The following is a 25,409-nucleotide window of genomic DNA, read 5'->3' as shown; positions in this document are numbered from 1 at the left end:
GGTTGCAGTGAGCCGAGATCGCGCCACTGTACTCCAGCCTGGGCGACAGAGCGAGACTCCGGCTCCAAAATAGGAAGAAGAAGAGGAAGAGAGAGAAGAAAAAAATTATTTTTCTGTAGATAATATATTGAAATGCAGATGTAGTATAGACAGTTCTAAACCAGACAATGACATTTTAAAAAGAAAATTAGACAATGTTTATAGAAAAACAATGGCAATGACATACTGATATTAGAATAGGTGTCTCCTATTAGTTGACAATGAGTTATACATAACTTAAAACTAAGAATGACAACAGTTTCACTATAAACTTTTATTATTGTAGAAATTTGGTAAAATTGAATTCCACACTAGATGGTATAGTTTAAGACTTAACGCCTTATGTTCTCACCTGACCTTATTAAATAGAAATCTGTTTAATCTCTGCAAGGAAATATTTCGTCCAGGAAAGCCTACGTTTGTGGTAGGTGGAGGCAGTTTATTAGGCAGCCTGCTCTCCTCTTATGATGGCCTTGGTCCGGGATCGCAGGGCTCATTATATCATGAGCATAGTTATTACATGGGTTCACTGTTTTTCCTCCTCCCTGAGGGGAACCTTTGGCACACGCTAGGAGGCCATGAAAGCCAAGGCCACCGAGCTGTGGCTCTGGCGCGCGCGTAGGAAGCGAGAAGCTCGGGAATCCAAGCCCCCGCAAATGCGCGGGTCCACGAGGTAGGCCAAGCTCCGCGCCTGGGTAGAGGAGGAAGCGAGCAGGGTCCGGGGGCGTGGCAGGAGGCTGAAGGTTTATTTACAGGGGTGCAGCTTTCTTTTGGGGTATCGCAGCGGCCGCCAGGCTGTGGCTGCCTTGTGGGGAAGCCTTGAGGCAGGCGGGACAGTGGAAGCGCAGCGGGGTTGCTCGGGAGCCCGCCCAGCCTTCTCCTACCCCTCTCCACTCCCCAATCCCCTCCTCCTGCGCGTGCTCCCTCCCCATCCTCCTTCCCATCTCTTCCCCCTTCCTCCCACTTCTTCCCCCTCTTCCTTCCCTCCACACCTCCTCTCCTTCCTTTCCCTCGCCCGCGAACTGGGGCGACACGCCTGAGACAGAGGAATGCCGGAAGATCCTGGAGGGCCTGGAGGCCTCTATTGAACAATTCCAGTTCAACCCCAGGTGACCCGCGATAGAGGCAGTCCCCGGCAGCCCGCCCCGGAGCCCTCGCACCCCGGTCCTCGCTCAACGCCTTTCCAGGCCCCTTGCTCCAGCCGCTGGGCTTCAGTTTTTTGTTTGTTTTTCGAGGGGATCACTGTCCGAAAAGAGCTGCAGTTTTCACTTCTTCAAGTGTATAGCTGGACACTAAGAGCACGGACTCTGGAGCCAGACTGCCCGGGTTCCAGAATCTTGGCGACCCTCTCACAGGGGCCGTGAGTTAGGCGACTGATTTCTCTGTGCTTCAGTTTTCTCAGCGGGAAATAATCGTTCATGAACGATGAAGAGTAGTGCCTGCTTCATAGATCATAGTGAATATTTAATGAGCTAATCTAGGACACAGTACCCGTCTTAGTCCCCTCGGGCTGCTGTAACAAAACAGGATAGGCTGGGTGGCTTATAAGCAACAGGAATTTGCTTCTCCCAATTCTGGAGGCTGGGAAGCCCACTGGCAGATTCCGGGTCTGATGAGGGTCACTTCTGCACAGACAGTACCTCCTGGCTGTGTCTTCACATGGTGCAAGGGGCAAGGGGCAAGGGGCAAGGGGGTTTTCCCCCACACCCGCTCCCACTTTGCCTTTAGAAGGACACTAATCCCATTTATAGGGCTCCACTTTCATGACCTAGTCACCTCCAAAGTCCACACCTGCTAATATGGTCATCTTGGGGCTTAGGATTTCAGCATGAATTTTCAGGAGACACAAACATTCAGACCATAGCAGAATCATAGAAGTGTTTGCCGATGTCATTATTTGCTATTCCTTGATCCTTGTTTATAACCCCTCCCTTTCATAATCCTTTGCTCCCTGTGTTCTAGCTTTGTTGTTTATTTGGATAATGTAGAGTTGATGTTTCTGGGAAAATGCAAATTTCTTTCTAAAAACCTTTTCAAATCAATAGGTAGCCAGAGCTAGCTTAGCTGCTATGGGAGAACTTACCATTGTATTAGGCAGGGACCTCATGGTGCCAGGTGGGCTGGCTTAGGGGCAAGCCCCTCACACAGAAGCAGCTCCAGGGTAAGAAGAAAGGACCACAGTTGTCCTAGCCCAGCAGTGGGACTGACCCAGTGAGGCAGTGCTGCTGGGCTCGGCTTCCCTAGCTTCACTGTATTCAATGGGTACGTTTGTTAAAATGGGTCAGGGTGTACGGGACCTGGTCTAGTGATGGTTGTGAATAGCATTTATTAGAGGCAGCATGTGGTAAACACCAGAAGCACACGGCGTCTACCCTGTTCTAGTGTTTGCTGATAGGAATGGTGTCCTGCCCTGGACTCCTTGGCATTCCATGGTTGGGTAGCTCCCCCAAAAAATGCACCTGCTGGGCTCAAGGGCAGACCAATGGTGCCAGGGTGCTCATTGACTGAAGAAAATAACCACTGACGCCCATATTCATTCCTCTTCACCCAAAGTACTAGGGCAACTGAGCCAGTGCCTGGGTGTGAATGAGAGAGGCTCAGGTGCTGAATGTGGTCTACAAAGCAGACAAAAGCCCAGCCTTTGTGGAGTTTGCATCTTAGTCAGGAACTGATGATAAACTAGATAAACAAGTAAACTATATAATAAGTTAGATAGTGGTTAGTGATAAGGAAGAAACCTAACACAGGGAGGGAGAAGAGGAAAGTGAGTGAGTGAGTGTGTGTGTGTGGCAAGTGGGGAGGGAGTTGTGATTTAATTTTTTTTTTTTTTTTTAGAGCCAGGGTCTCACTTTGTCATCCAGGCTGGAGAGTAGTGGAATGATCATGGCTCAGTGCAGCCTTGAACTCCTGGAGTCAAGCGATCCCTCCACCTCAGCCTCCTGAGTAGCTGAGACAACAGGCACACCCCAGCATGCCTGGCTAATTTTTTTTAATACAGGGTCTTGCTGTGTTGCCCAGGGTAGTCTCAAACTCCTGGGCTCAAGCAGTCCTCCAGCCTCGACCTCCCAAAGTGCTGGGATTACAGGCATGAGCTACCATGCCCGGCCTGGATTGCAGATTTTAGAAATGGTGATCAGGGAAGGCTTCACTGAGAAAATGACATTGAGGTGAAGACTTGCAGGCTTGAGGGGGGAGCCCTAAGAATCTATCAGGGTACCAAGTGTTCCAGGCAGAGAGAACACTGGGTAGAAAGACGGTGCCTGGATGTCCTAGGAGCAGCAAGGAGGCCAGTGTGGCTGGAGCAGAGAGGGAGAATAGTGGAGGTGAAGTCAGAGGGAAGGGGTTCAGTGCCTGTGGTGAGGGACTTTAGACTACCGTAAGGACTCCAGCTTTTACTTTGAGATGGGAAGCCATGAGGGGATTGGGAAAGAGGAGTGACATGATTTGATTTATCCTTCAATGGGATTACTCTGACTGCTGTTTTGATAATGGACTATAGTGAGGACGAGGGCAGAAACAAGGAAACAGGAGACTATTATAATATTCCTTGTGGAAGATGACTTTGGGGTAGCAGTGGTTGGAGGTCCAGAGAAACCTTGATGAACAGGTAGAATGGAATTGCCAGTAACCAGAAAAGGGAAGATAATGAGATGAACAGGTCTGAAGGGAATATCATAAGCTTACTTCTGGTCATGATATGTCAGCAGTGACTATTAGACATCAGTTTAGGCTGTTAAGTAGGTAGTTGATTAGATGAGTCTGAAGTTAAGAAGAGAGGTTCAGCTCGGCAATATCAGTTTGGAAATAATTAGCACAAAGATGGTGTCTTAAGCTGAGAGCCTTGGTGACATCAGCCAGGAAGTGAGTGTAGTTAGAGAAGTTTATGAGCCATGGGGCACATCAAAGTTCTGTGTTATTTGAAGAGGAACAAAAGAAAGCAATATTCTTATTTAGCACTGAGAAATATGCCACAGTGAAAGTTTAGCACACCTAATGCTATCTTCATTGACTGATTTATTAATAAACATTTGTAGGATGGATAATTCTAGGATTCAGTGAGAAGAGTCATTGCATTTTATTAATACATATCCATAGGTCTGTTTTCCAAAATAAATTAGGATGTTAATTTTGTATCTAATTTATTTTTAAAAACATAATTATCTTCCCCAAATTCTGTTTTATGCATAACAACCAACTTATTACTCAGGAATAGAATTGCTGAACCTATAAATAAAGACTGTGTAGGAACCACTTAGCTAATTTGTTGTGATGTGGGTTTCCATTCTAGGCAGCAGGGTTGTTAGCTAAAATTAGAGACATTTGGAATTTGAAGGGACACTGAAGAAAAAATCTTCCTCTTTCACTTAGATTCTGAATGGGCTGGATCTTTTTTAGTCAGTCACATAAACAGTTAGGACTGGTGAAACTGGAGAGTCATGGGCTTATCCTCATCAGAGATTTAGAAGAAGAATCTGCCACTTCCAGCCCCCCCTCTGTCACCCAGGCTGGAGTGCAGTATTACGGTCACAGTTCACTGCAGCCTCTGATCCCTGAGCTCAAGGGATCCTCTCACTTCAGCCTCCTGACTAGGTGGAGCCACAGGTGTGTTCCACCATGCCCAGCTAATTTTTTTTTTTTTTTGTATTTTTGTAGAGACGGGGCTTCACCACATTGCCCAGGCTGGTCTCAAATTCCTAAGCTCAAGCAGTCTGCCCTCCTTAGCCTCCCAAAGTGCTGGCATGAGCCACAGCAGCCAGCCTGGACCTGATTTTAAAATATCATATTGTATTATTGTAATATAATGGCACCAGAAATAACTGAAAACAGAATTTCAAATTTCTAAATCATATCCTGAAAAAAATATATTGATAAAAACTATTCACATTCCATAAACCACCCATGATAGGTCTTTTGCTTAAAATGGGAAGGAACAGAAGAACATACGTGTTCGTGCTTAATGAAAAATGTGGCTGAATAGTAAAAAGGAGCCACTTACCACTAGGTAAGGTAAAGGATTGCATTTCTAGCCTGGAAAAGTGAATCACTGAGGTCTGTTAAATGTGCAGCAGTGTAGACTATACAGAAACAGAGTTAGTTCCCATGGCTGTTTATATTTACTATATTGATGTAGCACTCGGGGTCCAGATAGGAGGCAGAAACCTCACCGCTAACTTGAACAGGGACTATTTCCTGTTCTTTTTTAAACAGTAAGAAGGAATTTTAACTAGTAAAAGGCAGTAAGGTGGTAAAAGAAGACTCTATGCAATACAGTGATAGTAAATGCAAAAAGCAGCTATGACCTCCAGGTCTGAGGAAGAGGAAACAGGGCAGGAACTAAGGAGTTAGAAGACCCGCCCTCGAAGGCTGAGATTAGGATGATACCTCTTTGGAGAAGACATTGTGGCAGAGAAACTTGCCAGAGGGCGTGACAACTGCTGGTCTGCAGGGATGGCTTGCCCAGTGGCTGCAAAACTTGCTGAAAGGTACAGACAGGTCAAAGTTCCTTACCTAGTTGTGAGATCCAAATCTTCATTCCTGGAGGTCCTGACTTCCTAAAAGTTCTGCTTTTTTTTTTTTTTTCCTGCCTTTTTTCCATTAATCTTTACTACTGGGCACAGAAACACTAAGAGGCACCCCAAAGAATCCTCTGGGTTCCAGACAGAATTCTCCTTGACTCCATTGTTCACCAGCAACCTAATTGCCCCGTGGTATTCAGAATCAATCACTTCAGCCGGTAGAGTGATCCCCTTTTCTGCCTTTGTTTCAGCAGCATAAGGATCACAAAGTGACCGGTCATCAGTGTCATCTAATTCAATAGAATTTCTGTTATATTTTCTGGTGGAAACAACATTCTTCCCTTGTGAACTAAGATTTCCAAACCAGCAGATCCTAAAGTTGCAGAGACGGGAAACTATAATTTTGGGCATGAGTTATTAGGCATAAGAGTGAGAGGTGCCTCTTCATTCTTGGACCTATGACTGTAGAAGAGATAGCACCATATACTTTCAAAGCATATACTGTGTCCTGTGAGACAGAACTACATTCTTTCATGGATTTGCTTCTCCCAAATATTGCTGGCAGTACAGGTGTGTGCCACCATGCCCAGCTGATTTTGCTTTTGTTTTTTTGTGGAGACAGGGTCTATGTTGCCCAGGCTGGTCGTGAACTCCTGGGCTCAAGTGATCTTCCTGCCTCAACCTCCCAAAGTGCTGGGATTGCAGGCATGAACCACTGTGCCTGGCCTTAAATGAATCTTCAGCAAGCTATTTGACCTTAGGCCAGCCACTTCTGGGTAATGGGTTATATGATAAGATCACTGATTTCCATGGGCATGAATCCATTGCTGCCTGTCTTTTGGTGTGAAATGAGTTCCTTGATGGGAAGTGCTCCTGTGAGAACACCGTGATGATGGATAAGGTGTTCTGTAAGTTCATGCCTTGTGGTTCTGGCCAGTGTGGTATAGTCAGGGAATGCAAATCCATATCCAAAAGAAATGTGTGTTCCAGTGAGGATGATGGAAGAGGTTCAGTGCTATCAACCTGTCGCTAGGTGGCTGGCTATTCCCTCTGGTTCATGCTGCCATATTGGGAGGTCAGTATTGACCTCTGCTGTTGACTAGTTAGGCACTCAGCACCTATGGTAGCCAGGCCAGCCTTGGTAAGGGGAAAACCACGTTGTTGAACTCCATCCCTGACACCATGGCCATTTTGTTCAAGGGCTATCAAGCAAGCAGGGGTGACTGCAAAAGGAAACTGACGGATATCCACAGAGCGTGTCATTTTGTCTAATTATTTAACTACTTTCTCTACAGTGGATTCCCTTGGGTGAGCATTCAGATGCCGCACAAACACCTGTACAGTCTGTGCCCGTTTTCAAAGGCTCATCCACATAATTCTTCCCAGACATTCTTGACATCCATCTCTCAATCTGTTCCTTCCAAGTTCCTGACCATCCTGCTAACTCTTTAGCAGCTGCCCATAAATTAATATCGATACGTAATTCTGGCCATCCCTCATCCAGAAAAAATAGACAACCAAATATACTGCTTCTAGTTTATTCAGTGAGAGGATTTTCCTTCATGATTGTCCTTCAGGGTCACTTCTGAGTGTGGCTCTGAGACTGCAGGTAACTACCAGCTGGTGAGGAGCCCATCTGTGAATCAGGCTTGAGGTTTTTTCCCTCAGTCACCTGGTCATAAAGAACTTCTCGGGTTGGGTTGTCAGGGCTTCAACTTTAGTAGGCATGGTTCAATTTTTCCCCTCATTAACCTTGACCTTGTTGAGTTGGTGCCTACCAAGGTCCTCTATTTTAAATTTACCATTCTTTTCTTTGTCATAAATTACTATTTTCTAGGTATTACAATTTCCTTTTTTCTAAAACTTATACTAACCAGACATGGTCGCCAATGATGACTCCTCTCTTTTATTTTTATTTATTTATTTTTTTATTTTTGGAGGCAGGATCTCACTCTGTCATCCAGGCTGAAGTGCAGTGACACAATCCAAGCTCACTGCAGCCATAACCTCCCAGGCTTAGGTGATCTTCCCACCTCAGCCTCCCAAGTAGCTGGGACTACAGGTGTGTGCCACCACACCTGGCTAATTTTTTGTATTTTTTATAGAGACCAAGTCTTGCCATGTTGGCCAGGCTGGTCTCCAACTCCTAAGCTCAAGTGACCCACCCACCTCAGACTCCCAAAGTGCTGGGGTTACAGGTGTGAGCCACTGCACCCAGCCTGATGACTCCTATCTTAATGTCACCTTTATGATGACTGCCACATGGTAATTCTCTGCCTTTTTTCTATTTTTTTCTACATTTATTAGAGCTTCCCATTCTCATTTATTTGTTCATTCATATCAGTATGGATTGATGGATTCCTATTTTATTCAATGGCTTATAATCTGATGCTTTCATTATTGATTTTGATGCTTAAATTGTCTTAAATATGTCCAGTGGGTGTTTCTTCAGTCTAGTTTCTTCATCATTTTTACATTTTCCCATCATCTTTTGAGCATTTCTTCACTTTATGGCAAACAAAATGTTTCAGGCTCTTTTTATACTTTTGCTTTTATATAATTTTATATACTTTTATTCCAGTCTTGGAATGAACCATTTTTTCAAGGAGACGTCATTTCTTTTAGTGGAGGATGGTTTTTAGAAACCAACATCTGGGGCCAGGCGTGGTGCCTCACACCTGTAATCCCAGCACTTTGGGAGGCCGAGGCAGGTGAATCACTGAGGCCAGGAGTTTGAGACCAGCCTGGCCAATGGGGAGACCTCATCTCTACTAAAAATACAAAATTAGTCAGGTGTGATGGTCCACACCTGTAATCCCAGCTACTTCGGAGACTGAGGCGTGAGAATCACTTGAACATAGGAGGCAGAGATTGCAATGAGCTGAGATCACGCCACTGTACTCCAGCCTTGGTGATAAAGCAAGACGCTGTCTCAAAAAATATATTGAAAAGAAAAAGGAGAAGAAAGAAAAAATATATTGAAAAGAAAAAGGAGAAGAAAGAAAAGAAACCAACATCTGAGTGTTAGATGTGCTTATCACTACTGGGGTGCCATTCTTCTAGGCCCTCTCATTGGACAGAACTAGAAACAGATATGTATAAATATATGCACATACATATATGTTCACATATATATGTGCACACATATATGCACCTGCAACTATTTATGTATCTATGTATCTATATTTATAAAAGCATGCATTCATACCAATTCTTCCCATTCCATTTCCTTGTCTCAGAGAACTTTCTAGTCTACTCTTTCCCTATGTTTGTAAATATCTTTCCTAGAACTGAAAAACTTGACTTCTGTCATTTTGAGAACATTTACTTACTCATTCAATGTATCTGGTCTCCCACTATTGTGGTCCTCTTCTCTGTGTGCCACCTCTGTGCTGCTTCCCCTGTTCCCCCAACTGACCCACATTCTTAGCCAACAGGCTTGCTGTTCTTCTATGCATGACTCCCAATTTTTTTTATGGACCCATGTCCTTGACCTCCATGTTGATTCCTTCACCCTGAGAAGGGAAGAGAATGGAAGGCAAAAGAAGGGAGAAAAGAAAGTGGTTACATATAGTTTTGATAGGTACAACTGTGGGGAGACTTAATCCTAGGCTGAGGGTATTGTTAAGGTACAGATGTATTTGGGGGAACATTTAACTAGCAGATACGCGACACATGAGTAAGTTACATGGGGTGTATGTAATGAGAAATGGTGCTCATCACTACCTCAGAATATATAGCATATTTTTATTTGTTTACTGTAATTAGTGTATGGAAAGTTTAAAATTTTGTGGGATTAATTGAAGATCTTTGATATTTATTTTATTTATTTATTTTACTTCAAGGACTTTTCACATTAAATGGCCTTTCTTAGTTGATATTGCTATGCTTTAATAGTTTTTTCAAATATGATGAAAAACCTATGACATTTCAAAACATCAGAGTGACAGTAGAAACAACCACCACTGTAGTACTAATAATGGGTAACATTTCTTGAGGGCTTACTGTTGTATCAAGGATCATTCAAAATACTTCTAAGTATTAACACACTAAATTCTCACAGTAAGTCTATGAAGTGGGGACTATCATTTTCCATAAGAGGAAACTAAGGCACAGAAAGGTTTAGTAATTTATCTAATGCCATGTAGCTAGAGTACCAGTCAGGATGCTTTCAGCTACAGTTGACAGAAACTGCCAACAATTGGTGCATTTACTCTGTGACATTACAGGAAGACTGGAGGTATGACAGGTTTCAGAGCTAAGTGAGTCAATGGCCAAGCAAAGTCATCAGTCAAATTTATTTCCATCGTTTTTTTTTTTTTTTTTTTTTTTTTTTTTTTTTTTTTTTGAGATAGAATCTTGCTGTGTCACCCAGGCTGGAGTGCAGTGGTGCGATCTCGGCTCACTGCAGCGTCTGCCCCCCCAGGTTCAAGCGATTCTTGTCCCTCAGACTCCCAAGTAGCTGGGATTACAGGTACGTGCTACCACACCCGGCTAATTTTTTATTTTTAGTTGAGGCGGGGTTTCGCCATATTGGCCAGGCTGATCTCAAACTTCTGATCTCAAGTGCTTCTCCCACCTTGGCCTCCCGAAGTGCTGGGATTATAGGCATGAGCCATCGTGCCCAACCTATTTCCATCTTTTTTGAAAGCTCATCATCTATGCCCTGGCTCGCTCCCCTTGTGGTCACCGAGTGACTGTGCCAGTTCTTGGCATTACTTCCACCCTTGGCAATATCCAGAGTGAAAGAAGAAAACTCTCCTCTGGTGCTCCCTTTGTGGGAGTCTAAAAAGCTTTCTTACTAGCTCCCAACAAACCTTTCCTAATGTCTCCCTCTTCAGACCTGGGTTCTACACCCATCCCTGGATATCCACTGCCAAGGAGGGTAGGATAACTGTGATGGGCGTAGCCCAGCTTGGAGTTACACTTGGCACTGGGAATATGGTCAACTTCATCTGAGTTCTGTGGGGGACAAATCTGAGGTTCAGCCAGCATACAAGAAGAGGGGAGTTGCCATGGGGTGCCCCGCATTGGGGTCTGCTCTTGTCAGCAGAAGAGGCGGGATAGAAGCACAGACATTCTGCCTTTGGCACCTACGCTGAGAAGTCTGATAATTCTACTTGGGCTTTTGTGGTTCTCTTATTTTAGCTGACATTTTAGAAACAGTTGTGGTAAGTTTGATCAAATTAACAGAGTGCATCCAGAAAATTGCCTTCTTAATGCTGTTTGAGATGCCTGTCCTTAGAAATCTGTAGAAAGAATTTACAAACACTTGCTCCTGGCCTATTCACATTTTTCAGGAATAATGTTTGAAAATCAAATATAGGAAGGTGGTGTGATCATCTTAAATAAGCAATTCTCAAACTTGTTGGTTTCAAGACCTCTCTATAGTCTTAAAAAATTGGCACCCTCAAAGAGATGTGGTTTATGTTGGTCCTGTCTATTGATAGTTGCCAGATGAGAAATTTAAAAGAAGAAAATTAAAATATATTTAAATTGATTCATTTAAAATAAGGATAAACCAGGTATGTATTAATATAAATACCAGGTTTTATTTATTTTATTTTTCTGAAACAGGTTCTCTTTCTGTTGCCCAGGCTGGAGTGTGGTGGTGCATTCATAGCTCACTGCAGCCTCAACCTCCTGGGCTCAAGCAATCCTCCTGCATCAGCCTCTCGAGTAGCTGGAAATAGCATATTTTAAAGAAAAACTAACTGTATTGTTCTAAAACAAAAACTTTCATGAGAAGAATATCACTGTTTCACATTTTGCAAAGCTTTTCCATGCCTGGCTTAATGGAAGAGAGCTGCTTCTGTATAATCTGTAGCCTCTGGAAAACTCCATTGACCATTTGTGACATAATGATAGTAAAAAAGACAAATAAAATCTTAATACTATTATAAAATTAATTTGATCTCATAGATTTTCTAAAAGAGTATCCCAGAACCCCAGGGATCCTCAGCCCATACTTTGAGAACCACTATCTTAAAGGATTTCTGCTGAATAGGCCCATGCATAACCTAGGATGATTTCCAGCAGTAGCACAGGCAGTAACAGTATGGAAGATATTAAAAGCAGGTATATAAATTGACCATCTCAGAAAAGTGGAAATCAGTTGAGTATTCATAGAGCAATATGCCTCAGTCCAGGGAATTTGATAATCTCATTATCTTCATTAGCTCCAGATCACAAGAGCTAATTCAGAGGCTTCCTCACCTCACCAACCTCTTAGAATACTTAAAATATGATATGATTTACACAAAAAAATACACACTAACATCTATTTCTAAGAAAATATATATGACATAAAGCACATTTCATTTCCTTTGTTTTCAGACTTAACATTTCAGATGATTTAAAGATTGGCTTTTTCAGCACAGACCATGCCACTCAAACCGATTCCAGTGAAATACTGTCAGTAAAAGAATTGAGTTCATCCACGCAAAAGTTAGCACAGGTAAATCTGAATTTGTTTTGAAACTTCTGAGAAAATTTTTGGCATTAATTGCCTTCATGTTTCTTTCATAGACAAAAGTGAACTAAAATTTTTAAAATGTTAGCATCTTTGACAAACAGCTGAATGATAGTTGTACTTCAACAAATTAATATAAGCTACTACTTATATTTATGTCATACTTACGTATGTTAATTTGTTTAGTAAAGTATTTTGTTACTCTGGTTGGAAATTCTTTTGACATCTGTGAACATTTTCTATTTTTGATACTTTAAAAAATTATCAAACATTTTTGCATATATAATGGATAACTGTGTAACCCACCATCTCAACTTTGCCAAATTTTGACATTTTTGTTAAATTTTCTTTGAATTTTTTTTTTTTTTTTTTTTTTTTTTTTTTTTTTTTTTTTTGAGACAGTGTCTTACTCTGTCACCTAGGCTGGAGTACAGGGGTGTGATCATAGCTCACTGTAGCCTCCACCTCCAGGATTCAGGTGATCCTCCCACTTCAGCCTCACAAGTAGCTGGGACTACAAGTGCGTGCCACCATGCCCACCTAATTTTTTGTATGTTTTGTAGAGATGGGATTTTGCCATGTTTTTCAGGCTGGTATGGAACTACTGGGTTCAAGCAATCCACCCACCTCAGCCTCCCAAAATACTGAGATTACAGGCGTGAGCCGTCGTGCCTGGCCTGGATCTTTTTTGATTGTAAAGGAACATGGTATTGCATGTACGTTGGAGATGAAGAGTTATTATTAAAAACCCTAATCAATAAAGCTGTCACATGAGGTAGCATAACACTATAAACACTCTTGTCTACCTTGATTTTGTTTTTACACTTGGAAGTCGTTCCATATTGACACATAGAGCTTCCTCATTTATTTCACTAGTATATTACATCACAAAATATGCATCATATATTTAGCTTTCCATATTGATGGACATTTTGGTCATTTTTAATATTTTACTGTGATGAATAGTCCTGCACATACTCATATGCCAGTAAATCTGTGATGTAAATTCTTAAAAGTGGAATTTCTGAGTCAGAGGATGTATGAATTAGTCATTTTGAAGGATATTGCCAAAGTGCCCTGCATAGAGATTGTACCAATTTACACTCCTGCTACTAACTTTTGAGAATGTCTCTTTCCTACATATTTGCCAGTTTATTGTCTTCTTTTATACTTTCAGAAACATTTTATTTTACTCTTTTGTAACTAAGTGTGTCCAAATGACCATGTTATGGTCAGTAGGATTCAGATGGAAATGGTCTATGGCAGCTCCGGGGAACCTTCTTTGAGACACAGTTCAATACGCCCTCTGTCACTTCTCCCCTCACTCCTCTTTCCCTCCCTGCTCCTTCCCATTCCCCTTCCCTTCCTTCCCTTTCCCTTTTCGCCTCCTTTTCCCTTCACTTTCCCTTTTCCCTTCCCCTCCCCTTCTTCCCGCCTGGTTCCCCTACCTACCCCCCAACCCCGTCCCCTCTCCATCCCCGTTCCCTTCCTTTCCCTTGCCGGTTTCCTTCCCGGTTCCCCTCCCCTCCCCATCCCGGTTCCCTTCCTTTACCTTCCCGGTTTCTGTCCCGGTTCCCATTCCGGTTCCCTTCCCTTCCGGTCCCAGTGCCCTGCCCTTCCGGGTTCCCGTCCCGGTTCCCCTCTTTTCCCTTCCCGGTTCCCTTCTCCTCCCTTCCTGGTTCCCATCCCACTTCCCTTCCCTTCCTTTCCTGGTTCCCTTCCCTTCCCTTTCCGGTTCCAGTCCTGGTTCCCTTCACCTCCCTTCCCGGTTCCCGCCCGGTTCCCTCCCCTTCCCCTTCCCGTCCTGGCTCCCGTCCCAGTCTCTCCTCCCCTCCACTTCCTTCCTGGTTTCCTTCCCCTTCCCGGTGCCCGTACTGGTTCCAGTCCCAGTTTCCTTCCCGGTCCCCTCCCCTCGCTTCCCGGTTTCCCTCTTCTTCCCTCCCTTCCCGGTTTCCTTCCACTTCTCTCACATCCCGGTTTCCCTCCCCTTCCCTTCACGGTTTTCCTCCCCTTCCCATCCCGGTTCCCTTCACTCCTCGGTTACCTCCCCGATTCCCTTCCCTTCTCGGTTCCGTCCTGGTTCCCTTCCTTTCCCTTCCCGGTTCCCGTACCGGTTTTCTTCCCTTCCTTTATTACCGTCCCAGTTCCCTTCTCTTCCCTTCCCAGTTCCTGTCTCTATTTCCTGTCCTGGTTCCCTTCTCTTTCCAGTCCCATCCCAGTTCCCGTCCCAGTCCCTTCCCTTCTTTTCCCAGTTCCCGTCAGGGTTCCCGTCCGTTCCCGTCCCTTCCGGTTCTGTCCCGTCCCCTTCCCTTCCCTGTTCCATTTCCGGTTCCCCTCCCATTTTCCGTCCCGGTTCCCTTACCTTCCCGATCCCCTCCGTTCCCGGTTCTCGTCCAGGTTCCCGTCCGGGTTCCCTTTCAAGTCCCCTCCCCTACTCCCCTTACCCTTTGTGGCTTCTCACCTTTTCCCTCCCGCTCCTCTCCCCTCCCTCCCTTCCCAGTTTCTCTTCCCTTCCCGTTTACCTTCCCTTCCCGGTTCCCATCGCAGTTCCCTTTCCTTCCCTGTTCCCGTCCCAGTTCCCGTCCAGATTCCCTTCCCTGTTCCAGTCCCGGTTCCGTTTCCAGTTCCCGTCTCGTTCTTTCCCTGACTGGTTTCTGTCCTGCTTCCCTTCTCTTCCTGGTTCCCTTTCCAGTTCCGTCCTGGTTCCCTTCCCTTCCTGGTTCCCTTGCCTTCCTGATTCCCTTGCCTTCCTGATTCCCTTCCCATCCTGGTTCCCGTTCCGCTTCCCTTCCCGGTTCCCTTTCCAGTTGGTTCCCATCCCTTCCCTTCCTTATTCCCTTCCCAGTTCCCGTCCTGGTCCCCTCCCCTCCCTTCCCAGTTTTCCTCCCCTTCCCAGTTTCCCTCCCCTTCCCAGTTTCCCTGTCCTTCTCTTTCTTCCCAGTTTCCTTCCCCTTCTTCTCCCAGTTTCCCTCCCCTTCTTCTCCCAGTTTCCCTCCCCTTCTTCTCCCAGTTTCCCTTCCCCTCCCTTCCTATTTTCCCTTCCCGGTTCACTTTCCTTCCCAGTTCTCTTATTTTCCCAGTTCCCATCCTGGTTCCTGTTCCGGTTCCCTTTCCTTCCCTTGCCAGTACTTGCCGCGGTTCCCATCCTGGTTACCTTCCCTTCCCGGTTCCTGTCCGAGTTCCCTTCCCTTTTCTTCCCAGTGTGTCTGGAATTGGTTCCTGCTGGTGGGTTCATGGTCTTCCTGACTTCAAGAATGAAGCCACAGACTTTTGTGGTGAGTGTTACAGCTCTTAAAGATGGCACGGACCCAAAGAGTGAGCAGTAGCAAGGTTTATTGTGAAGAGCAAAAGGACAAAGCTTCCATCCTGTGGAAGAGGGGGTGGGAGGGCATGGGCCACTGCCAGCTTTTATTCCGTTATTGTACCGTCCCATGTGTCCCATTTCTGTCCTATCAAAGTGCCAATCCTCCCGGTGATTGGCTACTTTTAGAATCCCGCTGATTTGTGTGTTTTACAGAGCGCTGTTTGGTGCGTTTTACGGAGTGCTGATTGGTACGTTTTACAATCCTCTTGTAAGACAGGAAAGCTCCCCAAGTCCCCACTGGATCCAGGAAGTCCAACTGGCCTCACCTGTCACCAGTTCCCATCCTGGTTCCCTTCTCGGTTCCCTTCCCTTCCGGTTCCTGTCTCGGTTCCCTTCACTTCCTGTCCTGGTGCCCCTTCCAGTCCCCTCCCTTTTTCTCCCCTCCCCTCCTTTCCCTGTTTCTCTCCCCTCCCTTCTTTTCCCGGTTTCCCTCTCCTCCCCTTTCTTCCTGGTTTCCTTCCCCTTCCCTCCCTTCCTGGTTTCCCTCCCTTCCTGGTTTCCCTCCCCTTCCCTTCCCAGTTTCCCTCCCCTTCCCTTCCTGGTTTTCCTTCCTTTTTTCCTGTTTTCCTTTTCTTACTTCTTCTGCTAGAGCATGGATCCTACTGTTTGGACCATGAGGTTGAAACACTATACAGCAGAGTAATAAAACAGAAGAATCTTAGATCATTTCACCCATTGATTGCTTATAGGTAGATTTCTAGGGAAATTAACTTATTTCTCATTTATGCTTATGTTACTTAGATTTTATTTATTTATTTATTTATTTATTTTTTAGACAGGGTCTCACTCTGTCACGTAGACTGGAGTACAGTGGCAGGATCATAGGTGACAACAGCCTTGACTTCCTGGGCTCAAGTGATCCTCCCACCTCAGCCTACTGAGTAGCTGGGACTACAGGTGTGTGCCACCACAGCTGGCTAATATTTTTCTACTTTTTTGTAGAGACAGGGTCTCAATATGTTGCCCAGACTGGTCCTAAATCCCTGGCCTCAAGTGATCGTCCTGCCTTGGCCTCCCAAAGTGTTGGGAGTACAGGCATGAGCCACCAAACCTGGCTATTTGGATTTTTTGTTATAGCTGAACCAAAATTTGATACAAATGTTAGATTAAGGATACCTTCTTCTATTTCTAATTAATAAAATACGTTTTTAAAAATCATGTATGACTGGGTTTGAATTCTTTTCATGGACTTATTGAGATGATCATGCAGTCATATGGCTTTTCTCCTTTATCTGATGATGTGGTAAAATTTGGTTTTTGAATAGTAAACCATCCTTTACCTCCTGAAATAAACCCAACTGGATCATTGGATCATAATATTCCTTTTTGCATTTCTACATTATTTGCTATTATTTTATTGAGGATTTATTTTCATCTGTTTGAAGTGAGATTGCCCTATAATTTTTTCTTTTCTTTTCTCTCTCTCTCTATCTTTTTTTTTTTTTTTTTTTTTTTTTTTTTTTTTTGAGACAGGGTCTTGTTCTGTTGCCCAAGCTGGAGTGCAGTGACAATCATAACTCACTGTGACCTTGAACTCCTGGGATCAAGCAATCCTCCCACCTCAGCCTGCTGAGTAGCTGGGATTTCAGGAGTGCACCACCTTGCCCAACTAATTTTTAAATTTTTGGTAGAGATAGGGTCTTCCCTTTTCTTCCCGGTGTGTCTGGAGTTGGTTCCTGCTGGTGGGTTCGTGGTCTTCCTGACTTTACCCTATAATACTCTTTTCTTATACTATTGTTGTTCAGTCTTGGTACCAAGGTCACAGTATCCTCATAAGATGAGAAGTGTTCCCTAGTCTATTCTCTGGAATACTTCACATAAGATTGAGAATATCTATTTCTTCAATGTTTGTTAGAAATTGCATGTAAAACTGCTTATTTTTATAGCTATTGTTATTTTGTTATGTACGTATTCCCATTTTATTAAATATTCTGGGTCAGTTTTGATGTTATGTTTTTCTGTAAAAGTTTATTTTTGTTAAATCTTCAAATTTTGGGTATAATGTTTATTGTCTTATTATTTTTCAGTATTATATCTGTAGTTGTATTCCTTTTTAAATGTTTAATATTGTCTGTATTGTCTGCATATCTCCTCTCTTTTTTTGTTAGTGACTTTTGGCAGAATTGTCTATTTCATTAGGTTTTTTTTCAGACCCCCAATTTTAGTGTGTATTAATCCTCTTTATTGTATCTTTATTTTCTAGTTCATAAATTTATTTTCTTATATTTATTATTCCTTCTTTCTTTCTGTTTACTCTTTCTTTTCTTTTCTTTTTTTTTTTTTTTTTTTTTTGTTTGTTTGTTTGTTTTATAAGATAGGGTCCACTTTGTTGCCCAGGCTGGAGTGTAGTGGCAGAATCACGGCTCACTTCAGCCTTGACCTCCTGGGCTCAAGTGATCCTCCTGCCTCAGCCACTTGAGTAGCTGGAACTACAGGCACATGCCACCACACCTGGCTAATTTTTAAAATTTTTTGTAGAGATGGGGTATCACTATGTTGCCCAGGCTGGCCTCAAATTTCTAAGCTTAAGCGATCCTCCTGCCTCAGCTTCTCAAAGAGCTAGAATTACAGGTGTGAGCCACCATGCCTGGCTTCTTTTTCTTTTTTTTTAAATTTCTTGAGTTGGAGCTGGGTATCAATTAGGATAGCATATAGCTCCGTGTTTAGAAAAAACAGCTACATTGGCTGCATAAAATATCAAGAGGTGTAGAGTTAGAGAATCCAGAGTTAGTGCAGTAGCTCTCCAATCTGTGTGATGTAGATTCATTTTATCTTCTCACATCTCCACGATTAGTGCCTGGCTTTTGTTGCCCTAGTTCTGATTCAGTAGCAAGATGGCTGCTCCCCTTCCAGCCTCCATGGAAGGAGAATATGGGAGAAGTAGGGAGGTGTGGTAGTAGCTATGTTAGGAAAGCAGGAACTTTCCATAGAAAGCCTTGCCATATGTTTCTTTGGCCATAAGTGTATCGCATGACCCCTTGAATTACAAGGAGCTTTGGACAAGTATTTTAGCTTTGCACATTGCTGCCCTTGACAATGTCATGGTTCCATCAGTAAAGAAGAACCACGATACCAGATATTGGGCTGACAGCTACCAATGCCTATAGATCATAGATTTTGAGGCTTTCTTCTTCTCTTTTGTAGGCAGTTAAAACTACAAATTTCCCACTAACTACATTTTTAGCTTCTACAAACTTTGAAATACAGTATTTTTATTAGTATTTAAATTTAAATACTCAAATTTTTCATTTATTCTTTTAATTTGTTCATGTCATCTGTATAATAAGAAAGTTATTAAATTTGCAAAGATGCTTTTTAGAATATTTTTATATTGCTGATACTTCAGTGCTTTGTTGTTGGAGAACACAGTCCTTGTGAAACAAATTATTCGGTGTTTGTTGCAATTTGTGTTGAGGCTTTGTCTGAGGTCAGTCTTTGTCATCGTGCCACAAATACAGGAATTTTTTTGTTTTGTTTTGTTTTTTCCCTAAGTTGGAGTCTTGCCCTGTCACCCAGGCTGGAGCGCAGTGGTGCGATCTCGGCTCACTGCAACCTCCACCTCCCAGGTTCAAGCAATTCTCCTGTCTCAGCCTCCCGAGTAGCTGGGATTACAGGTGCACGCCACCTTGCCTGGCTAATTTTTGTATTTTTAGTAGAGATGGGGTTTCACCATGTTGGCCAGGCTGGTCTCAAACTCCTGACCTCGTGATCTGCCCACCTTAGCCTTCTAGAGTGCTGGGATTACAGTTGTGAGCCAACGTGCCTGGCCAGGAAATTTTTTTAAAAATCTGTATTAATTATTGGATTCATATATTTTTTCTATATGAAGACTTTTGCCATATTGTCCTTTTTGTTCAATGTTAATTTATCTGTATCAACATTCTCTAGGCTAGTATTTACCTGGCAAATCTTTCTCTTTTCTACACTGACATTATTTCTGTGTTGTATCTTAGATTATCTCTTATAAATTGTATATGGTTTTGAAAAATCCAATCTAATAATCTCTTTTAACAGCTAATTTATTCTATTAGTATTAATTTTGACTACTGATAAATTATTTTTCTGCCAACTTCTTTTTAAATTTCTCTTTATCTTATTTTTTCAATACCTCTTTTTTCTCCTTCCCTACTCTCCAGTGATTGTATTAACTTTTCTTTAGTTTCTATTCTCTTCTCTACTAGTAATTAACTATTTTATCTTTATACTTTTAATGATTAATCTCAAATTTGAACATTCAACAGTTGACTAGAATTTGTAATTTCTACCATACAGTACAAGAAATGTAGAACCTTTATCTCTAATCGTGCCCTTCTGTCTTTTATATTATTATTATCAAGTATTTCAGTTGTTTTCTCCTAATATTTTTGCAGTTAACTCTTCATATTGTTTTATACAATTAATGCTTGTTTAGATTTACTCACATTTACCAATTTATTTGCTCATCATTCTTTCCCATATCTCAGTACTTCTTTCTGCATTTAATTTTCATTATTTCTAAAGATCTTTTGATCCTTTGTTCAGCAAGGATTATAGTGTACTTAGCATTAATATTGCACAACTTCATGTAAAACGCAATAACCTTCTAACTGTTTACCACCCTCCCATCTTTTATGCTGAGTATCATATGTATTGCATCTATTATACATACATTATAAACTCATAACAGTGCTATAAATTTTAAGCTAATAAGAGGAAAGCTAGTATTTTATATGTACCTAGATGTTTATCTTCCTTTGCTCTTGATTCTTTCCTGAAGATCTAGCTTTCCAGCCCGAATTATTTCTCTTTAGCCCAAAAAACTTTATTTAGCTATTCTCCTACTGTAGGTATTTTGGCAATGAATTCTGTTTTCTTTATTTAAAATGTTTTTACATTGAATATAGAATTCCGGGTTGACAAGTTGTGTTTTGTTTTGTTTTCTCACTTTACAATTGCTCTGCAGGCGTTAATAATGTCTAAGAAAATAACCATTATTAGTCATTCCAAATGTTATTCCCCTGTATGTAGCTGTTTCTTTTCTGTCTGCTTTCAGCATTTTCTTTTAATCTTTGGTTTTCAACAGCTTGATTATGATGTACCTAAGTGTGGTTTCGATGTATTTATCCTGCTTGGATAAATAAATTAAGCATCTATAATCTGCATGTCTCACCAAATTTGGGAGATTTGGAGCCACTAAATATATCTTCAAATATTTGTTGTACCCCACTTTTTCTATCCTCTCCTTCTGCAATTCCAATTACTTGTATGTTAGACTTCTCGTTATTAACTCACGAGTCCCTAAACTCTGTCCATTTTGTAAAATTTTAAAAATCTTTCGGCTTTATGTTTTTTATTTGATACATCTTCAAGTTCACAGTTTTTTTCTGCCATCCTTGTTCTTCTATTAAGTACTTTCAGTGAAGTTTTAATTTTGGATGTTATATTTTTCAACTCAGGAATTTGTTTTCTTTTTCAAAATTTTCTCTTTGGTGGTATTTTCTTTTTTCATTTATTACAGCATATTTTTCTTCTTCATGTATAGTTATAATAACTGCTTTAACATCTTTGGCAATTCTGACATTTTGGTAATATTGGAATTGGTTTCAATCATCTTTTTTCTTGAGACTGAATCACATTTTCCTGTTTTTGTATACAATCCAAGTAATTTGGATTATATTGTAGACAGTGTGGATGTTATCTTCTGGGTTCTGATACATTCCCCTAAAGAATGCTGAGGGTTTTTTGTTGGTGGTGGTGGTTTTTTTTTTGTTTGTTTGTTTTTTGTTTTTTTTCCCCACACAATTAACCTGTTTGGATTAAAACAGAAAATTATGTCTTTTTTTATTTTTTTATTTTTTTCAGGCCAAATCTTTGTTTTGTTCTATTATCTCTAGCTGGGCTATTTGCAGTCTGCCCCATGTATGTATCTCTCAGGGATGAGCCAGAGGTTTGTTCAGAGGTGGGTTTCATTTTTGTTTTTTGTTTTTATGTTTATGAGACAGGGTCTCCCTCTCTTGCCCAGGGTGGAGTGCGGTAACACAATCATAGCTCACAGCAGCCGCAAACTCCTAGGCTCAAGTGATCCTCTCATCTCAGCCTCCCAAGTAGCTGAGACTACAGGCTACACACCACCATGCCTGACTAATTTTTAAATTTTTTGTAGAGATGAGGTCTTACTATATTGTTAGGTGGGTCTTAACTGCTGGCCTCAAGTGGCCCTTCCTCCTTGGCCTCCCAAAGTGCTGGGATTACAGACATAAGCCATCATGCCTGGCTTGTTCAAAGCTTTTACTGTGATTTTAGAGTTTGTCTTTATGATTTTTTTTCATCTGGGACCCCACCCAAACGCTGTCACTTGACTTCTCAAAGTCTTGATATTCTCACCTGTAAAATAAAACCTCCTATACAGTATGAGGATACTAAAATGAAAGTCTTCCCAGGATACCAGTACACCAGGCATCAAGTTCCAAACTAACTGTGAGTTAGAAACCATTTGCAGATTTTGCAAGGGGCATGTTTCACATTAGATGAATGTCTCTCAGCTTTTGAATCAGATCAAGGACAATAAATAAGGTCAGGGACTGAAGAGAAAAAAACTGCTGAAGCCGACTCTGGAAAGAACTATTGCCATGGTTCTTATGGGAGAAGGGCAGCAGAAGCAATCCTCCTCAACTCAAAGCTAGGAAGGCAGGCTTCAATGGAGCTTGAATGTATTTGCTGTCCTTAGAAGACACAAAGGACTGGTGCTTGACTCATGCTTGAGGAAGCAAAAGGGGGCTGTGATGAGAAGATAGAATGACTTGATTGGGATCAGTCTGCACTTCCAGAGTTATTGGGGTAAAGGATGTGTAATTGTTTCCCGTAAACCATATGTGGCCCTGAGAGAGAGAGAGGTGAAACCAGTGTGGGGTCATTTTGGGTCCTGTCCAGTAGAGTGATCTGGAAGAACAAAGGACCCCTAACAGCAGGGAGAAGAAAGAGGTGAACTCCAGATTCATAGAACCTAAGGAAGGAGTAGCAAGTGACCACTCAGAGTAGAGAAGCATCTGCTTAGGTCAAGATACATCTACAAAAGAGAGGGTCCCGGCAATCAGAATCTCTAGAGAAGCTACATCAGTGCCCAAGGGAAGAAGAGAAGTTAGTTCTTCTGCCCTGTAGCACCATGGTGAAGCCACCCCACCAGGTAGGAACATCCTTGCCCCTCTATCCCTGCTGCCTTGTTCCTTGTGGAGATACAACCACTTGGGTGCTGGTAAGGGGGTGAGCAGAGAGAGCTCAAAGGTGAATCACTCTTTTTCATTACTCTCAACAAAGGGAAAAACCTTATGAATGAAGTTGGAAGCATTTTAACTCATATATATGTAATGTATATATTATATATACATATATACACGTGTGTGTGTGTGTGTGTGTGTGTGTGTGTATTTAGACGGAGTCTTGCTCTGCTGCCCAGGCTGGAGTGCAGTGGTGCGATCTTGGCTCACTGCAACCTCCATCTCCCGGGTTCAAGTTCCCAAGTGGCTGGGATTACAGGGGCGCGCTGCCACACTTGGCTAATTTTTTGTATTTTTAGTAGAGACACGGTTTCACCATGTCAGCCAGGTTGGTCTCAAACTCCTGACTTCAGGTGATCTGCCCACCTCAGCCTCCCAAAGTGTTGGGATTACAGGCATGAGCCACCTCACCTGGTAGTTATATTCTAAATGCTACTCTGAGGCTGTATTTGTAGCGATAGTAGGACTATGTTCCCAAGAATGAATAGAAAAGTCATGGGATTTTGTCATTTCCATTCAGAGCAGGGGAAGATTACATAGAGAATACATTTTTTTTTAGATCTCTCTTTTTTTCTTCTTTTAAGTTTTTGAAGAGATAGAGTCTCACTATATTGTCCAGGCTGGTTTCAAACTCCTGGGCTCACCTGATTCACCCACCTTACCCTCCCAAAGTGTTGGGATTACAGGTGGGAGCCCTAGTGAATACATTTTAAATAGATGGGGGTAGATAAAAATACACTGTGTTTTGATTATTACAAATGGTTCTTAGTCAACATGCTGGTTACATATTTAAATGCTTGTGCTAGTAGATTCTCAGCAAATGATGATTCATGCCTCTCTTTTCTGATCTGAAATCCACATCTTGAGAACTATACCTTTTGAGGTATGACAGAAGGCCAATATAAACACAGATATTTTCTTCTGTGTGGGAAGAAACTGCTAGGAAACTCTCGTCTTTTAGTCCATCAGCTAGTTTGGCAAATTAATTGTCATTTTGAAAGCCTGGTCACCTAGGATGGAATTACTGGAATTCCACAATGCATACAATCATCTTAAAAATCAGGACAGACCTCTGACCAGGAACCCAGCTTATATGTCCAGAACCAGAGAATGTGTTGGAATCTTTACACAGAGGACCTTTACTCTCTATAATAATGTACATTTTTTCCATTTTTTATTTAATGTGTGTGTGTATATATATATATATTTAACTTTTAGGTTTAGGGGTACATATGCAGGTTTGTTACATAGGTAAACTCATGTCACAGGGGTTTGTTGTACAGATTATTTCATCACCCAGATACTAACGCTAGTTCCCATTAGTTATTTTCCCTGATCCTCTCCCTCCTCCCACTCACCGCCCTAAGTAGGCCCCAGTGTGTGTTGCTCCCCTCTTTGTGTGCATGAGTTCTCATCATTTTGCTCCCACTTACCAAGTGACAACATGCAGTATTTGGTTTTCTGTTCCTACGTTAGTTTGCTAAGGATAATATTTTCCATTTTTAGATGATGAAATCCCTCCAGGTGGATTTTGGGTTCCTCAAACAATTGCTTCAGTTGAAGTTTGAGGACCGACTGAAAGAGGAATCTTTGAGTCTCTTCAACATTCTACATGACAGGATCCTGGAAATTGAAAAGCATTATCAACAGGTAAATGTTCTCTTACTTCTTTTGTTTTATGTGTGGGTCGATACTGTGCTAGATGTGTATGCAGTGCAGTTTAGAATTTAGTAACTTGTGAGGGCAGTGTAATTTGCATTAGTTGTATCTTACGTGGTAATTAATACATAGAGCTTCACTATGTGTCAGGGACTTGTGTAAGTACTTAGCATATGAACTGATTTAATTCTCACATTCACCTTACGAAGTAGGCACAATTATTTTCCCTCTTTTACAGATGAGAAAACTGAGGCACAGAAAGGCTAATAACTTGTTCAAGGTCACCAGTTAAAAAACAAGAGAGGCCAGGCACACATGCCTCTAATCCTGCCACTTTGGGAAGCCAGGATGGGAGCCTAGCTTGAAGCTGGGGTTTCAAGACCAGCTTGGGCAACATAGTGAGACCCTGTCTTTTCAAAGAATAAAAGCATGAGCCAGATGTGGTGTTGCAGACCTGTAGTCCCCAGCCACTTAGGAGTCTGAGACAGGGGAATCACTCGAGCCCAGGAGTTCAAGGCTTCAGTGAGCTATGATCACACCGCTGCACTCTAGCCTGGGTGATAAGTTGAGACCCCCATCTCAGAAAAACAAAAAACAAAACAAACGGACATTACTATTATTTCTGTGCCATAAAAACAAACAAACAAAAACCATCTTTTGCTGACCACACCATGTTAAGTACCATGCTAAGCCTTTAAAATATATTTACCCTTTAAATCTCTCAAAATGTGAAAATGGAAATCCTATTGTCTGTGATTTACAGATCAAGAAACAGCTTGCCAAGGTTAAGTAACTTGCTTAAGGTCAGACAGATAGTAAAGGGCACAATGATATTTAAATTCAATACCATCTGACTCTAAAGCCTATTTGAGGCTGGGAGGCGATGGCTCAGGCCTGTAATCCCAGCACTTTGAAAGGTTGAAGCGGGAGGATAGTCTGAGCCCAGGAGTTCGAGATCAGCCTGGGCAACAAAGCAATACCCCATCTCTGCAAAATAAATGTAAAAATAAATTTTTTTTAGAAAAGGATAAAGCCTATTTGTTGTTTATACTCCATGCTGAGATCAGAATTGATATCAGAATCATGGGTATTTTTTTTTAAATGCA

The 25,409-nt window shown here is 42.1% G+C and overlaps 1 protein-coding gene across 1 annotated transcript in view; it reads left to right on the top strand.

The window, feature by feature from the left end:
• Positions 1-617: 617 nt before the first annotated feature.
• C9H10orf67 (chromosome 9 C10orf67 homolog) overlaps positions 618-25,409 on the top strand; it is a 142,051-nt gene continuing 117,259 nt past the window's right edge. Inside the window, exons 1-4 of the mRNA XM_050803107.1 lie at positions 618-712; positions 1,050-1,148; positions 11,892-12,012; positions 24,151-24,294. Coding sequence (XP_050659064.1) covers positions 618-712; positions 1,050-1,148; positions 11,892-12,012; positions 24,151-24,294 — 459 coding nt within the window. The remainder of the gene's footprint in view (positions 713-1,049; positions 1,149-11,891; positions 12,013-24,150; positions 24,295-25,409) is intronic.

Source organism: Macaca thibetana, chromosome 9, assembly GCF_024542745.1.
Source record: "Macaca thibetana thibetana isolate TM-01 chromosome 9, ASM2454274v1, whole genome shotgun sequence".
NCBI classification, from domain to species: domain Eukaryota; kingdom Metazoa; phylum Chordata; class Mammalia; order Primates; family Cercopithecidae; genus Macaca; species Macaca thibetana.
This window is presented reverse-complemented; position numbering and strand designations above follow the sequence as displayed.